The 16,300-nt window shown below is 47.4% G+C and overlaps 2 protein-coding genes across 4 annotated transcripts in view; one reads left to right on the forward strand and one right to left on the reverse strand.

Annotated features, from left to right (window-relative positions):
- Nucleotides 1-1,092: 1,092 nt before the first annotated feature.
- PDHA1 (pyruvate dehydrogenase E1 subunit alpha 1) lies at nucleotides 1,093-16,051 on the forward strand. The gene is made up of 11 exons (XM_004758940.3): nucleotides 1,093-1,290; nucleotides 3,822-3,881; nucleotides 4,544-4,717; nucleotides 5,885-6,011; nucleotides 6,704-6,795; nucleotides 7,708-7,800; nucleotides 8,653-8,808; nucleotides 8,972-9,043; nucleotides 11,606-11,673; nucleotides 13,284-13,392; nucleotides 13,765-16,051. Exons 1-11 carry the CDS (start codon nucleotides 1,237-1,239, stop codon nucleotides 13,927-13,929), a joined length of 1,170 nt encoding a protein of 389 aa, XP_004758997.1. The 5' UTR covers nucleotides 1,093-1,236; the 3' UTR covers nucleotides 13,930-16,051.
- The window catches only part of MAP3K15 (mitogen-activated protein kinase kinase kinase 15), a 114,692-nt gene continuing 113,883 nt past the window's right edge, over nucleotides 15,492-16,300 (reverse strand). For all 3 annotated transcript variants that reach the window (XM_045089357.1, XM_013059635.2, XM_045089358.1), the window contains exon 27: nucleotides 15,492-15,904. In XM_045089357.1, coding sequence (XP_044945292.1) covers nucleotides 15,654-15,904 — 251 coding nt within the window. In that variant the 3' untranslated portion in view covers nucleotides 15,492-15,653. The remainder of the gene's footprint in view (nucleotides 15,905-16,300) is intronic.

Raw genomic sequence — 16,300 nt, forward strand, 5'->3', positions numbered from 1 at the left:
ATTCAGATATGTTGGGTGATTAGCTCTGGTTTATGGAAATTGAGAAGATGTGTATCACTTCTGGGTAGAAGCTTTGAGAGCCAGCTGAAATGATCTCTTTGCCCTCTACCCTGCTAAGCTCCTGAGAGAGGCTATTGCATCTGAGTGCCAGAGGGAAGATGACATGAGGCAGAGCCCCAACCAAGCTCTGAGGGACCTGTAGTGCAATCAAGGTGACTTGAGGCATTTCAAGTTCTTGGAGTGACTGAAATATGAAGGTCAATGTTCATTATGTTAACAAAACACAACCTAGCCCACTCCCAAGTTAATCTGGCGTTCCCCCTCTTTTAATCATTCTTCACAAATTATAATTTCAGCCTCTCAACCTTCTGACCAGTCCCCTGGATTCCACCCGTTTTTGACACTGTTCTCCTTAAATGGGGAGCTCAAATCTGAACACCGTACCCCAGGTGAAATCCCAGTAGCCCACAACCAGCCTTTTGACCTGGGAACTCACTGAATAGAACCTAGAGTTGTTTTTGTGCTTGTTTCTTGGCGTATGCTTTTATTATCAGCTGTGTTATGCTGTTAACTCACGTTGAGCTTGTGAACCAATAACTAGAGCTAAAGGCTTTTTCCAGGGATCTCTCAATATTTACCTGGGGAACCGGTTTTTAGATCGTAGCTCAGGTAGACAGGATGGCATTTTACAACGGTTACATGACATGATCTCTTTAAAACAAGTTAGCAGCAGAACCATTTACAGAAACCAGGTGTTCCGTCTTTTGGTTCCGACCATGCCGTATATCTTCACCATCCCGTGCACTGCTCGAAAGCTGCAAAAGTGCAGCACCGGAAGGACTGGGCGCACGGTAGGTTGCTAAACCCAAGGAAAAGCCCATTTTCCCGCGAGGCCCTGAAGGCGGGGCTTCACTTTCCCAGGCCGACGCGTTACGCATCCTCCCCCTTCCGCGGCCTGGTGACGGAAGGAGCTCCCAGCCCCCTCCCTCTCTGGCGCCGACACCCACTGAGCGGCCGCGGGCCTTTTTGGTGGGCGGGGCACACCCTAGGAACTCTCCTGGTTGGCCTGCGGCCCGGCGCAGCGCATGACGTGTTTCCGTGCGTCTCGTCGTGCTGCGGTTAAGGCGTGCCGTCCGCTCCGGGCGCCTGAAGGAGACTTGGAGAATTTGGGATCCCGCTGCTTGAGTCGCTGGGAGTCGCTGCCGCCGCCGCCGCCGCCGCCACTGCCGGCAATCCATGAGGAAGATGCTCGCCGCTGTCTCTCGCGTGTTGGGCGTCGCCCAGAAGCCGGTGAGGCAGCGTGGGCGGCCCGGGGTAGGGCGCGAGCGGGGCCGAGGCGGGGCCGGATCCCGGAGGACGCTGGAGGACGGCCCGGGTCTGGGGGCGCCCGGTGTGGCGCCGCCGAGGGCGCTGCGGAGCGGCCGGAGGGCCACGGACCTTTTGTTTTGCCTTCGCGCCTGGCCGTCCGCTCCCGGCCCCGGGACGAGCGGCTGCCCGGCCCTTCGGCAGCGAAGTGGGGGAGGGGAGCTCTACGAGGTCCGCGGGGAGGTCAGCCACGGCTTCCGGCACCGGCTCAAGTAGGTGTGCTCCAGAAGTGTCTGTTCTTTTACTGTGGGTAGAAAAGGGGGCCTTGGGCATCCCTGAGTCTCCAGTTGATCCTGCCCACTCATTTTAAATCTTCCTAATTACATTCCTCTTGATTGAGAGGCCGTGCAGTATGTTAAGAGCGTGAAATCCCGAGACTAGTCGCGTTCAAACACCTGCCTCACCATTTACTAGCCCTGTAACCTTGGGCAGGTTTTTGTTTTTGTTTTAAATCTCCCGTGCTCGGTTTCCTTCTCTCTGAAGAGGAAATACTACCAGTTGCATCTCGTGGGGTTGTCGTGAAGCTGAAACGCGTGACGCGTACGTTAACCTTTCCAAATAGTGCCCGGTCCATCTGTGTTCAGTGGTATTTCGGTGCCCAGTTGGGTATACATTTGTGGAACACCTGCCCCCAGCTCTGGAGGGTTAATTCCGGGTCATGCTCACTAGAAACCACCTCCCCCACGTTCCTCAACGTTGGGTTTTTCTTGGCAGTCACTTCAAGACCAGTCAGGCAGAACCTAGAGGAAACCGCCCTCCCCCTTAAACACACACGCTTAGGGTAAAAGTAGCTAAAGAAAACCGCAGTGCTCCTTGGGAGCGTGGAAGGTTAGCACTATTTATGGCTCTAGCTTTTAGATGCACCCAATGCCTTCAAGCATTTTGATCTCTTGGTGTGGGGAGGTAGTATTACTGGGTACAACTAGCAGCCAAGCTTGACTTGCTTTTCAAGTTCTAGTAACTCCCAGGATTTGGGGGCAGTTCTGCCTAGAATGCGCAGAGATCATTGAAAAGTAGGAAGGACACTCTTCTGGGAATCCCTTTGACGGAAATAACTACAAAACACAGTTTGGTTCATCCCTTACTAGCATTTAATTGCAACTAGATCCACCTGAAAGATAAGCGCATTTCAGTTTTATTTCTGTATATCACAGGATACACCAACGTTTCTTGAGCTCTTAATGTGTGCCAGGCTCTAGGCTATTTAATCTCACATTTTCACTTTTTAGTTGAATGTAAGTAATGGAAACATGTTTTCAACTTTATGTGAGCGTCTTAGTTCTGAATCAGGTTAAATTTAAAGGGCTGCAATAGAATTGGTGGTGTTCTACAGTAAAAGAAAAACTGGTGTGTGCGTTTTCAAATTACTGTCACCTTGTGTCCCTAGGAACAGAGAGAAGTCATTAATACCAGAGGCTCATTTGCTCGGCTGCTCTACATAACCTGCTTGTGTTTTCCATTCTTCCAGCAGTGCATTGGCATGAAATGCAAATTGTACTTCATCGCAGTAAAACTTTGCCCTCTTCAAAAGTCATATAATACCACCCAAATCAAATAGAAATGAATTTTGAGTTACAATAATTTTGTTAACTGGATAAAAGCAAGAGTGGACTACAACTTCAGTTGTACTTTTTGTGGGATCTGAAGAATATGCTTCAGGTCTCCGTGGAAAGAAGTCATGTCAATTTACATATCAGTGTTTGAAAATGTGGCAGAATGTGGCTAAAATAATACAGTAATAGTAATTGCTTAAATGTGTGTGGTCTAATCTGGACCTTAGCCATCACTTAGAGTACTTCTGTTGTGAGCAGATATATTCAGTTGAAAAAGTCGCAAAGAAACATTTCCCCACTTTTTACCACCCAAGCAGTAACAGCCACGCAAATAGCAAGAATGGAACGCTGGTTGCAGAGAACATCTCTCCCTCCTGAGGCTTGTATCTCATACTTTGAGTGGTTGAAAATATGCTTGTCGTGGAGCCATATCATAGGATAGCGGTTTACCTGAAATGGGAATTGGATCATAGTTTTATATGAAGAAGAATTCTGAAAGTAAAGTTTTGGCTTGTTCAGTGTCTGGTTATGACTGCAAATAGCAGAGATACAAAGCCCACAGGTTATCTAGTCTCTTCAGTTTGGCCATTAACTTCATTCTGTTTTCACTGTGATTTCTATGGAAACAAAATGGCCAAGTGGATGGGTTTGATTTTTGCCTCCTTTCTCTTTCTGCTGTTAACTTCAGAAGTGGGTATGATCATGTTTCATTGGCCAGAGCATGGATTCATTTTAAAGGCAAGATCCCAACAAAGTAAAGAGTGGAGGATACACTCGTGAATATGTTGGGGCTTATGAAAAATCCAGGACTGCATCCTGATAACTGATAAATGATAATAATGACTTTCAAAAATACCTGACAATAAAAAGTACTGATATATTTGTATATTTTGGTCTTTCAAGGCAAGCAGAGTGCTCGTGGCCTCCCGTAATTTTGCAAATGATGCTACATTTGAAATTAAGGTAAGAGGTGTTTTGCTTTGTGTTAGTAATTTTTCCACACGTCCACAAGGCCTGCGTCAGGCTCTCTGCTCAGTGGAGAGTCTGCTTCTCCCTTTCCTGCTGCTGCTCCTCCTGTTTGTGCTCGCTTTCAAATAAATAAAATCTTTAAAAAAAATTTCTTTGGAAGTTTGTCTTTCAGCCTCTATAACTCCTTTGACTCCCATGGATTTGGGGGGGGGCGGGGAGTCATCTTCGATTTCATTCCTCTAAACTCGATCCTCTTGCAGAATGAGCTTTATGATTTAAGGAGTCAGAAGCAATGTGCGGCATTTCTTTTGTGCTCCTCTGCTGGTTTTTTTTTTTTTTTTTTTTTTTTTTTTTTTTTAAAGATTTATTTATTTTGACAGAGAGAAATCACAAGTAGACAGAGAGGCAGCCAGAGAGAGAGAGAGAGAGAGAGAGTAGCAAGCTCCCTGCTGAGCAGAGAGCCCGATGCGGGACTCGATCCCAGGACCCTGAGATCATGACCTGAGCCGAAGGCAGCGGCTTAATCCACTGAGCCACCCAGGCGCCCCCCTCTGCTGGTTTTTGAGTTAAATATTATCGCAGTGAGATAACAGATCTTGCAGTGGGTTGTCCTTGTTTACGTTGTAGTAACTGGAAGTTAACTGATTCCATTTCAGAAATGCGATCTTCACCGGCTGGAGGAGGGCCCTCCTGTCACCACAGTGCTCACCAGGGAGGACGGGCTCAAGTACTACAGGATGATGCAGACGGTCCGCCGGATGGAGTTAAAGGCAGATCAGCTGTACAAGCAGAAGATTATTCGTGGTTTCTGTCATTTGTGTGATGGTCAGGTGAGTGGTGGTTTTGTAGCAAAACCATGTTGGATGTAGGAGTTTAAGTATGGTTTGTAGTTACTGGTTTTCACCCCGCCTCACGCATCTGAAGGATTTGAGGCTGGACGAGCTTGCGAGGCCCGCTCCGAAGCTCATGCTGAGGAAGTCACGCACACATCCCGCTGCTGGTGTCCAGTGAGCGCCTTGATGGCTTTGTGATCACCTGTAGTGCATATACTTGTGGGCGAGAGGGTTTTCCCTTTGTGTTTTGTTTTTCTGGTTTAGGCCAAGGGTTACAAATTCGAATGCCTGTGGGCACGAGCTGGCTGGAATGAATTAGTGAAGAAGGCGGGACTGTTCAGGGACGGAGCGGGCAGGCCCCGCCCACCCAGAGAAACCGTCGCTTAGTTCTGGCCAGTTGGCGCCATGTGGAAATCTGGGGTTAATGCTTCCTGGTTTTGGTTCTTCAACAGATAACAGAAGTTTCACTTTTATTTATTTTTCTTTATTTTTAAAAGATTTTATTTATTTATTTGACAGAGCGCGCACAGGTGGGCAGAGAGGCAGGCAGCAGGGGGTGGGGTGGGATGCAGCCTCCCCGCTGAGCAGAGAGCCCGATGCAGGGCTGGATCCCAGGACCCTGAGATCATGACCTGAGCTGAAGGCAGAGGCTTAACCCACTGAGCCACCCAGGTGCTCCAGTTTCAATTTTCATACGAAATTCTCCCAGTATTGTTGACATCTTATTCAGGAATTTTTTTCCAAATCACTGTACCGGCTTGAAACAGTAAATCTGTGGATTTCCAGTTGGTAGCTTCAGGCTTGACTTTTCCCTCTGTTCTGTTTCTGATGAAAAATGGAGCTCCTGGGGTGCCTCGGTGACTCAGTGGGTTAAGGCCTCTGCCTTCGGCTTGGGTCATGGTCTCGGAGTCCTGGGATGGAGCACTGTGTCAGGCTCTCTGCTCAGCGGGGAGCCTGCTCCCCCCACCCCCGGCCCGCCCCGCCTGCCTCTCTGCCTACTTGTGACTTGTCTGTCAAATAAATAAAAATTTAAAAAAAAAAAGGAGCTTCTGTTGTGATTTATATTAAGAGTTCTACTGGGCCAAATTTTTGTAATAGGTTAGGGATTTTTATCTAGAAATGTGTATGTTACTGACTCATTAACTGCTTTTTCCTTTAACGTAGGAAGCTTGTTGTGTGGGCTTGGAGGCTGGCATAAATCCCACAGACCATCTTATCACAGCCTATCGGGCTCATGGCTTTACCTTCACTCGTGGGCTTTCTGTCCGAGAAATTCTCGCAGAGCTTACAGGTTTGCTATTGATTTTCAAAAAGGGGAAATTAGTGAAAGAAGTGCAGTTTTCTCATATTAAAAGGCTGTTCCAACTTAACATTAAAACCTTTTTGAGTATGAAATAAAAGGAGTTTTCCCTTGTGGGGCTCTGGTATCTCTGTTGTGCTTTTTAGTAAACTATTTCTGAGGTCACCTGGCCCCCCAGGTGAAAGTTTCGTAAGTCTAAAAATGTTAGCTTTATAAAATTAGAATACTGTTTGTCACTCAAGCACGCCAGTAGAAATTAGCAGTCATAGAACGAAAATTGAGAGTAGGAGCATTTCCTTGTATGCAGTTTAAATTTTAGGAATCTTTTTACTATTCCCTTTGTACCTCTCCTTGACTCTTGAACTGTTCAGTGCACCAGTGCGGGAGAAATCGGAAGATGTAGCTGGCAAAAAAAAAAAAAGTCCAGGGTACCACGATGCTACCATCGAAAGGAAACTCAGGGGTTAGCGAGCTGGAAAACGCAAGGACATGGGACTGGATGGACCTTCCTGAAAGGACCAGGAGATAAGGGTGGAATCTGTGTCTGCATAGAGGGCAGAGGGCTTATAGAATTGAATGAGCCTGTGAGTTCTAGTGGTGGAGCCTCTTGAGTAAATACTTGGGGTGTGGTTTTCCCTTGGGTATTTGCTTTGATGTGTATGTGCACGTGCTGCCATTTATAGGACGAAGAGGAGGCTGTGCTAAAGGGAAAGGTGGATCGATGCACATGTACGCCAAGAACTTCTACGGGGGCAACGGCATCGTCGGCGCGCAGGTGATTCGCGTGGAGGACGAGGACTGCCCGCTCGCCTAGATTTGGCCCTGGACCATGTCTTAACATGTCCTACCTGGGAGAGCTTCCCTTTCACGTATTTTAGTACTTTGGGTGCTGGGTGTATTTTAAAAGACCTGTTGATTCATAGCTTACCATTTGATCAGTTAGTAATAGATTTGGACAGTGATTTAAAATTATTCTTTTTAGGTAATTTTTAACGTTTTATACATAAGCAAGAATCCCTAGCAGCGGCCTATCCTGTCACCTTTTCGTTTATATTTAAGCTCATTAATTGCTTTGTCACATCCACTTAGCCCGTCCTCCCCCTGCTATAGACTGTGGGTGCAGGTATCTGAGGAGGAAAGGCAGGCGATCAGGATCTTAGGGGCCACGTCAGTAATCCGTCCAGCTCTTGTGGTCGTACAGTCCGTCCTCTTTGTTCTCCTCAGTTAGCGAATAATGAAGTTACAGCCTGGATGTGATGTCTGAGTGACGAATCACTACATTCTCCTGAAACCAGCAGTAATGCTATGTGTTAACTAGAATTAAAAAAAAAAAAAAATTGCAAGGAAATGAAGAATGGCGTAAAATTATGAGATTGTTTGCCTCACTTTGTAATGTGCTGCTGCTTATGTTAAAAAAAAAAAAAAAAGACCTAGGTTTCATACTTTGGCTCTTGAGTAGTTGAATCTTTATAGAAGTGTTACTGTTCAATGGTTAAGGTAGAATTATTCATGTTCCTCTACCAGTTTGATTGTAACACTGGCGGTAGGGTAGTTAGGGGTAGGGAGAGTGGGGAGTTTGTGACGACAGTGTCATTTCTCAAATTCTGGCCAGGGCTGAAAATTCGGAGCATTACTTTCACCCCTCATGGATTTCTGTGGTTCTTTCCGTGGTTGTCCTCCATACTAGGTGCCCTTGGGAGCGGGGATTGCCTTGGCCTGTAAGTATAACGGGAAGGATGAGGTCTGTCTGACTTTGTATGGCGACGGCGCTGCTAATCAGGTGAGTACGTGTCTCTTGACTTGGCAGTAACCCTTGCAGTTTTGTTTCCAGAGTGTTGCGTAGTCCTAGGTCCATTGGTGGACAAGGAGTCTGTTGCTTAGCAGTTAAAGTAGCCGTTCAGGGCAGGCCGGAATTGGGGTTTATGGCCGCATTACAGGTTTCCTTCGTGGCGTGTGGCACAAGCGCTTGGTGCCGGCGCCCCGCGGAGGCGCTCTCCTTTGCCGCCTCCTCAGGGCTTCACAAACGCTCTGCGGTTGAAGGACCTTTTTACATCTTCACCCAGGCCAGACTAGCTGTTATGCCAGTCCCATAACGTACAGACCTCTCTCGGATGCCATGGCATCATCAGACTCCTCTCGTGGTTTCTGAGCCTCAGCTCGTACTTTTCCTGTCATGCTCCTGAGTCCTCACCAGTCCATGGACAATACTGAGGCCCTGCTCTGAAGGCGGGTTCTCAGACACTGGCTCGCTGTGTTACCCGTTTATAGTAAAGCATAGCAGGAGGTAGCCACGAAGTTTTACATGTTGGTCTCTTCCTAATGTATTCTGTACCACTGCCTTGGCCCCACTGCTTGGCCCCACCAAAACAAGTGGTGTTGTTTGGTTTGTCACTTCCTTTGTTTGCAAAAAGAGATGATGCTTGTCATGTCTTCCCCACCCCCCATCACACACACACACACACACACACACACACACACTCCTTTGCCTTAAAAGCTCTGTGGGGAAGGTGAAGCTTTCCATTTTTTTGGAAAGCTTTCATGCCAGGGAGAGCAGCAGCTTTGGGGGATGATGTAGTAGTCTAGAGAAAAATAGCCGGATAAAACCACTTGAACTTCCTATCCACGCTTCCAGGGTCAGATATTTGAAGCTTACAACATGGCAGCTTTGTGGAAACTGCCGTGTATTTTCATCTGTGAGAACAACCGCTATGGAATGGGAACATCTGTTGAGAGAGCAGCGGCCAGCACGGACTACTACAAAAGAGGCGACTTCATCCCTGGGCTGAGGGTGAGGACACCTGGTGTGAGGCCGGGGCCGCCCCTTTGTGCGTCCTTGACCACCTCAGACAGATTGCGCAGTTCTCTGTTCTCCGTGCATGGACGGGTCCTGTAAAGTTAAAAATGGTCTGACGCATTTGGTTTATGCTCGGCCCTTTCCTGTGTCTGAACAGGTAGATGGAATGGACGTCTTGTGTGTCCGGGAGGCAACAAGGTTTGCAGCTGCCTACTGTAGATCTGGAAAGGTAAGACTTTCTCGTAGGCCTCCGGGTCAGAGATTTCTGTTGACATTTACCTTACAATTAAAAGAATGCCTCCCGTGTGTCTCTTACAGCTCATCAGGGGTGGCTGGCAGTTGAGGTGTGTGTAAGGTAGAAGCAGAGGCCAGTGAGTCGGGTCCCTTTGTAAACACCGCGGTCTCGGTAGCTCACGTCTTGGGAAGCATCCCACGATGCCTGCACTTGGCGTGGCTCTCTCCTCGGAGCGCTCCTTCAGCATTGTGCCTTGTGGTTTCATCCTGTGCCTCCGCCCTCCACCCCTCCTCCCCATTAACCATAAGCCCCTTAGCTGAGCAGATTGGCGACCCCCACAGCGCTCAGCACAGAACTTTGCTTGGATGAGAGGCGTTCAGTGTAAGCTTGTCTTCTGTAAGTTAAATGTTAGGGTTAAAGTGTGTCATCTTAGTCTTGTTTTTTCAGTCCTGAGAATCTTGACCTTCCAGGTAAAGTAGTGGAGGGAGACGACACCGGGAAGTTGGCTCAGGTACCGGCGGAGCTAGTGGAAGGGTGTCCCGTTGCCGTTCACAGCCTCGGAAGCACGTCCCTAGGGTTTACCTTTCCGAGACATGCCCTGTGCGGTCGGACTGGGCTAGCGGAGACGCGTGTGGGGAGTGGGGGGTGGTGGAGGAGGGCAGGTGGAGGAGGGCCGCACGCGAGGAGAACGGAATGAAACCGAGTAGGTCGGAGGTGGCAGTAGGCTCAGGAATCTCCACTGGGACCCCCCAGACTAGAGGGCTGGGGCTTGGGCAGTGACTGTCACTCCCGTCTTCCCCAGTTCCGGACAGAACGTGCAGGGTACAAACGTACATGGAAACACGGTCACTGGCTTATTATTATACATTTATTTCTGTGTTCATTCACAGCCTGATTTTGGAATTAGGGGAGAGTTTCGAAACCCCTTTAAGCCCAACCCTCTGTGTTTTCCAATAGCTCCTGGATGACAGAACAGAAAAAGAGGTGACAGTGAGGGATTGACAGGTGTCAGGCGACGCAGTAAGCACTTGTGTGTTAATCAGCACAGTCCTTGAGTTAGGTCTCCTCGCCTGTAAAACAGTAACCTAAGGCACAGAGCAGTTAAGGGTACAAAGCTACTATAGGTGACAGCCTGGTTTGGATCCCAGGCGCTTGGACTGAGAGCAGGGCCTCCCCGTCCCTCAACTACTACACCAGACGGCCCCAGGGATCCGAGATCTCCCCTCTCCCCTCAGTGTTCAAAGATGTCTTCTGGAAGACGGGGGTAATGTAACCAGAGGACACAGTCTTGGTGGTCAGGCTGGCCAGCAGCATCACAGGGCTGCTACCCAGATGTCAGAATCAACTTTGTCACACGCTAGCCAGACCTGTGCAGGAGGTTGGGGTGTCGGCCCCTCCGAGGGTACATGAGGTAGAGACTGACCTATCCAACCTAGTTTTAGTTCGCCTGTCCTGCACTTTCCAGCACACTTAGAGGTTTGCTTTTAGGTGTATTCTGCAAGATTGTGTTAGTATTTTTCTCTAGCTTTTTAAAAAGGCTCCAAATGCTTGTAGATCATTTCCTCTGTCTGAGGGGGGAAAAGTAGCTTTATTGATCCTGAAGATAAAAACTGTGCTCTCCCTTGGTGACATACCTGTTTTCTAATAGGTTTTTCTGTACTAAATCTTAGCTGTTTTATAGGATTATTTATCAGAGGCAGTGCTAAGGAAAATTTAAGATCAGTGGGCTCTATAACATGCAGGATGCTTTTTTGATTTTTTTTTTTTTTAATTTTTATTTATTTACTTGACAGAGATCACAAGTAGGCAGAGAGGCAGGCAGAGGGAGTGGGGAAAGCAGGCTTTCTGCTGAGCAGAGAGTCCGATTCAGGGCTTGATCCCAGGACCCTGAGATCATGACCTGAGCCAAAGGCAGAGGCTTAACCCACTGAGCCACCCAGGCGCCCTAGCCTTTTTTATTCTTTTTTTTTTTTTTTAATTTTTTTTATTTTAAAGATTTTTATTTATTTATTTGATAGAGATCACAAGCAGGCAGAGAGGCAGGCAGAGAGAGAGGGGGAAGCAGGCTCCCCGCTGAGCAGAGAGCCCAACATGGGGCTCGATCCCAGGACCCTGAGATCATGACCTGAGCTGAAGGCAGAGGCTTAAACCACTGAGCCACCTAGGCGCCCCAGCCTTTTTGATTCTTTCTTTCTTTCTTTCTTTTTTTTTTAAAGATTTTATTTGTTTATTTGACAGAGAGAGATCACAGTAGACAGAGAGGCAGGCAGGGAGAGAGGGAAGCAGGCTCCCCGCTGAGCAGAAAGCCCGATGCGGGACTCGATCCCAGGACCCTGAGATCATGACCTGAGCCGAAGGTAGCGGCCCAACCCACTGAGCTACCCAGGCACCCTTGATTCTTAATGAGAAGGACGAAACATGGAGTACATAGGTATTAGCTAAGAGGAAGTTCTTGACAACTCAGCCAACTGATAGAGAGTCTGGTAAGAGAACATCTTTGACTCTGGAAGGATGTGCTGTGCCCATTATCTCAGTCTCCACTGGGTTCTGTTTCAGGGGCCCATACTGATGGAGCTACAGACCTACCGTTACCACGGACACAGCATGAGCGACCCTGGCGTCAGGTATGGTCATGGGAAATCAGTGTGGGGTCCCGAGTGGGTGGGCCTCTCATGGTGCTACTCAGATGAAAAAGCAAAGCATTTCAGCATTCGCTTTGGAGGCCAGACACCAGGGGGCTTCATGCAGTGAAGCAGTTGGTGTTGAGTAGTTGTTTGATTCTTTCCCTGGAAGCATTCTGAAAGTCTCTAGAATATGTCATCTGCACATGTTAACATGAGCAGCAGTAAACTGCAGAGAGGGTCACTTGGCCAGCTCGGGGTAGAGCACATGACTGTCGGATTTGTGAATTCAAGTCCCCTGTTGGGGATAGACGTTGCTTTAAGAAATTGTAGAGAGGGTGCCTGGGTGGCTCAGTGGGTTAAGCCGCTGCCTTCGGCTCTGGTCGTGATCTCAGGGTCCTGGGATCGAGTCCCACATCGGGCTCTCTGCTCAGCGGGGGGCCTGCTTCCCTTCCTCTCTCTCTCTGATCTCTTCCCTTCCTCTCTCCTACTGTGATCTCTCTCTGTCAAATAAATAAATAAAATCTTTAAAAAAAAAAAAAAGAAATTGTAGAGAGAAATCGTTGCACAAAACAGGTTGATGGCATAGAGTGTATATGTTTCGGGGCATGTAGCTTTTGTAGGCGTTACCCCACCATAGAGCCAGAATTTGAAAACCTGGCTGGTAGGGGTGAGGCCACCTGGCAACAAGGGGCATTCAGTATGTTGAAATAGATCAGTCAGAACAGAGTAGGTTACACTAGAAAGATAGTTGAACTAGGCACTTAGTAACTCTGGAATGTAACGCTGCCGTCCCAGAGTGTGACAAATATAGAAGTGGATTTAGTCCGAGTAAGCCTGCCCTGTCGAGCCTGGGAGTAGACTGGAGTTCGAAGGGAAAGTGTTACAAAGAGCAACTTACGTGGAAAAATAACACTTGGTGTTTTCAGGAAAACAGAGCCCTCCCTTTAAGTGTTACTTGAAATAACAGGTTTCAAAGATGTAGGACAGGGATGTACAGTTGAGCCTTGAACAACACAGGTTTGAACCGCGCGGGTACATCTTAGGGATTTTCAATACAGAATAGTAATGTTTTTATTTTCTTTCACACTTTTGGCTTAAGAATATAGCGTATAATACATGTAACATACACAATTTCTATTAATTGTTAATTAGTAAGAGTTGTTTTTCAGGACTCAAAGTGGTAGATTTTCAACTGTGTCCATGGCAGGGGTTGGCACTCTGTTCAAGGGTCAGTTGTATTCTAGAATCAGGAATTAGAAAACCTGCTGTCCAGGTTTTCGCTGGCCCCACTTCTCTGGGCTCCTAACCCTGTCTCCTACTTGGCATTCTGTCACCTTCCAGTCTGCAGTTCTTGCCACCCACCTTAAATGGCACCTAATGCAGCTCTACCACTTTCTTCATATCCTACATCTCAATGAGAGCAGCAGATAGCTTGAGCTCTGTTGTCAGAATGCCTGAGAAGCCCGAGGAATTGCCAGGGCAGAGTTTTTCTATGAAAGATACTAGGATGTTAGAGGCAGCGTTCTTGTATTTTGAGAACATCATGGCACCATGTCCCCGGGAGAGCTGTGGCAGAGCCGACTGCTCTGACCTTGTTTGCCGCCTTGCAGTTACCGTACCCGAGAAGAGATTCAGGAAGTACGAAGTAAGAGTGACCCTATCATGCTGCTCAAGGATAGAATGGTGAACAGCAATCTGGCCAGCGTTGAAGAATTAAAGGTAGGCTCAAGCAGTGTTCCTGCACCCAGAAAGCTGCCGTTCCTGGGGGAGCTGCCTCGGTCAGTGGGAAAGGATGGATTGTGGTGTGAGTAGGATACGAAGCAGTCCTATTTGCTTAACCTTGAAACCCAGCAGCACAGTTCTGTGTTCCTAAAAATAGACTTCAGGTATCCGTCAGTGTTCCCTGTGGGGCTCCAAAATATTCCCGTGATCATGGCCTTTACAAACACTTCTTCAAAAATAGCAACTGTTAGTACTTCCAGGCCTAGAAGAGTTCTGGTTCCCTACTAGCAACGGGTTCCGAGTAGAACTAGTTGGTGTTCTAAGCTGCTGTTTATTTAAAAACCTCTTGAACCATAATCTGATTTTTAGGAAATTGATGTTGAAGTGAGGAAGGAAATTGAGGATGCTGCCCAGTTTGCCACTGCGGATCCCGAACCGCCTTTGGAAGAGCTGGGTTACCACATTTACAGCAGCGACCCGCCTTTTGAAGTTCGGGGTGCCAATCAGTGGATCAAGTTTAAGTCCATCAGTTAAGGGGAGAGCGCACGTGATGGATGGTTCCACCTTCAGGGGGCTCTTGCGCTCCATCTGTAAGGGACTCTGTTCTCAACTTTGTTAAGGAAGAAAACCCCATAAGAAGAATGTAGGTTAAGATAGTAAGTGCATGTGTTTTGTACAGTGTTGCATTAAAAGCTGTTACTGCACACTTAAGTACTTAGTGTGAATGTTATATAAGGTTATTTTAGATTTCAGATTATTTCCTTGAAATGGTTCTATTTCTTTTAATAATTGAAAAGCATTTGCTAAATAATATATAGCTAAATCTAAAGCCATTCCTACCCTCGAGGGGTGCAGGAGCACTGCCTGGACCTTGCAGCGGCGCCCGCGGCTCAGTGACCGTCCGCTCTCAGACACGTTATTTATTACCTCCAGGCAGGGGGCAGAAGGACAACTCCGTTTTTACTTTTTCAAAGATTTTATTCTTAATTTATCTCTGCACCCAACTTGGGGCTCGAACTCATGACCCAGAGACCAAGAGTCACACACTCCACTGACCGAGCCAGCGGGGTGCCGCAGCAACACCATTTTTAAATAAGACCACTTCCTGATCATTTCAAAGGCCAAATAACTTAGTTTTCTTCATTTATACATTAAATACAAACCTATTTTCTTAATAGTTTTATATTTACATTCATATCAAACATTAAATACAAGGGATATTCTTATCAATTTTATCTTTTTAAGTACAATGCTAGTTCACAGTAAACTGTGGTCTAAAACAGTGATGCCCATGCCACCCTTTTAGTTTAAACACCTGCTTCACCTTTCCAGTCAGTTCTATAGGGTGTAGTGAGTTTTCCACCACAGCAACATGGACATTTCACAGAATTCTGTAATATTCTGGGATGTCAAAATTAGAGTTCACTCACTGTTCTCCAAATACATAAAGTTCTACTCACCTTTAAAACATGTTGATAAGTAACAGGTATAAAAAAAATTCTTTAAAACTTCAAGTTCTTAAATAATGAGGTTTTCCTGGTGTAAACTCCGTGGAATTCATGCGTATGTTACCAACTTTCTAACAACAAAGATGTCCGCTCTCGGCGCCCTCTGTCCCCTGGCCTAGCCAACTGGTTCAGCCTCATCTTGGGAGGTCGGGGACCCCTGAGCCCTTCTTCGGTACTGGGTGACTGCTGTCCAGAGCCTGCAGAGGAGACCGCCACTGGGAAAAAACCAGGAGTCTGCTTCAGAGTCGCAAGAAAAGAGAAGTTCAGAGCCACAGCACCCAGTAGGAGCCCGTATGTCAAAAGCTACAGTGCACGATCCGAGACTTGTCTAGAGAGCCAAAATGTGTTCCCGACTTAAATAGAGCTCTGTCCCCTTGTGTTTGGGCTCCAGCAGGAGTGGCACGTGGCCTCCGAGGCATGTACGGGAGGGCCGGGTGGCTGGGTGCAGGGCAGGCCGAGGAAAGAGGGGCGGGGGAGAGCTCGGGGGGCAGAGGGCGGCTGCGAGGCCGGAGCTCTGGGGTTTCACGCTCCTCTGACTGGTAGCCAGCTTTCCCTGAAGAAAACTCCAGAGCTAGAGGGGAAGTTGGGTTGCTGGTTTTCTAAGCCCCCGAAAAGAAAGGAAATTAATTTCATTGAGTGGGGAAAGTGAGCGCCACTTTGCTTTCTACTGATTTAAAAGCACAATCACAGGAAAAAAGTCATTTTCTATTACAGTGTTTTGAAGCCATTCTTACCGCAGCCGAAGGTGTCTTAGATCTTCCTTAGTGATGTTGTTAAGAATATCAGACAGGGTGTAGCCCTCTTCAACAATCTGTAACGTACACCAAATACGGAAGAGCTAAGCTGCTTTGTAATAAGGGCATAGGAATGTTTTCTTTGTCGCACATTTACCTTCTCTATTGTACTCTCATCTGCTCCCTGCAGCTGTAACCAGTCTACGAGCTCTGGATCAGTGCTTTGCCCCTGAGACCCAGGAGGGGATGCTGGGTTCTCTGTAGTATCTGCGGTGACGAGAAATTTGTTTTGTTGTATATTAATGTTTAACAGTGAAACTCTTCAAAAGTAACAAGTTGAATGGAATAAACTATTACACACAGCAGAAGTGTGATTTGAAAGGTTATGAATTAAACCTGTCTGAGCTGCTCTAACCCACAGCGTGCAGTTCCTGGATTCACTGTTCAAAGATTAAAGGGACCACAGGTTACTTACTTGAGGACTGGACAGGCTCTAGGTCTACCATTTTTTTTTTTTTAAAGATTTTATTTATTTGACACAGACAGAGAGGGAACACACAGGGGGAGTGGGGGAGGGAGAAGCAGGCTTTCCACTGAGCAGGGAGCCCAAAGTGGGGCTCGATCCCAGGACCCGGGGATCATGACCTGAGCCAAAGGCAGACA

Source organism: Mustela putorius, unplaced genomic scaffold (genome assembly GCF_011764305.1).
Source record: "Mustela putorius furo isolate JIRA1106 unplaced genomic scaffold, ASM1176430v1.1 tig00003836_pilon_pilon_pilon, whole genome shotgun sequence".
Lineage (NCBI taxonomy): Eukaryota > Metazoa > Chordata > Mammalia > Carnivora > Mustelidae > Mustela > Mustela putorius.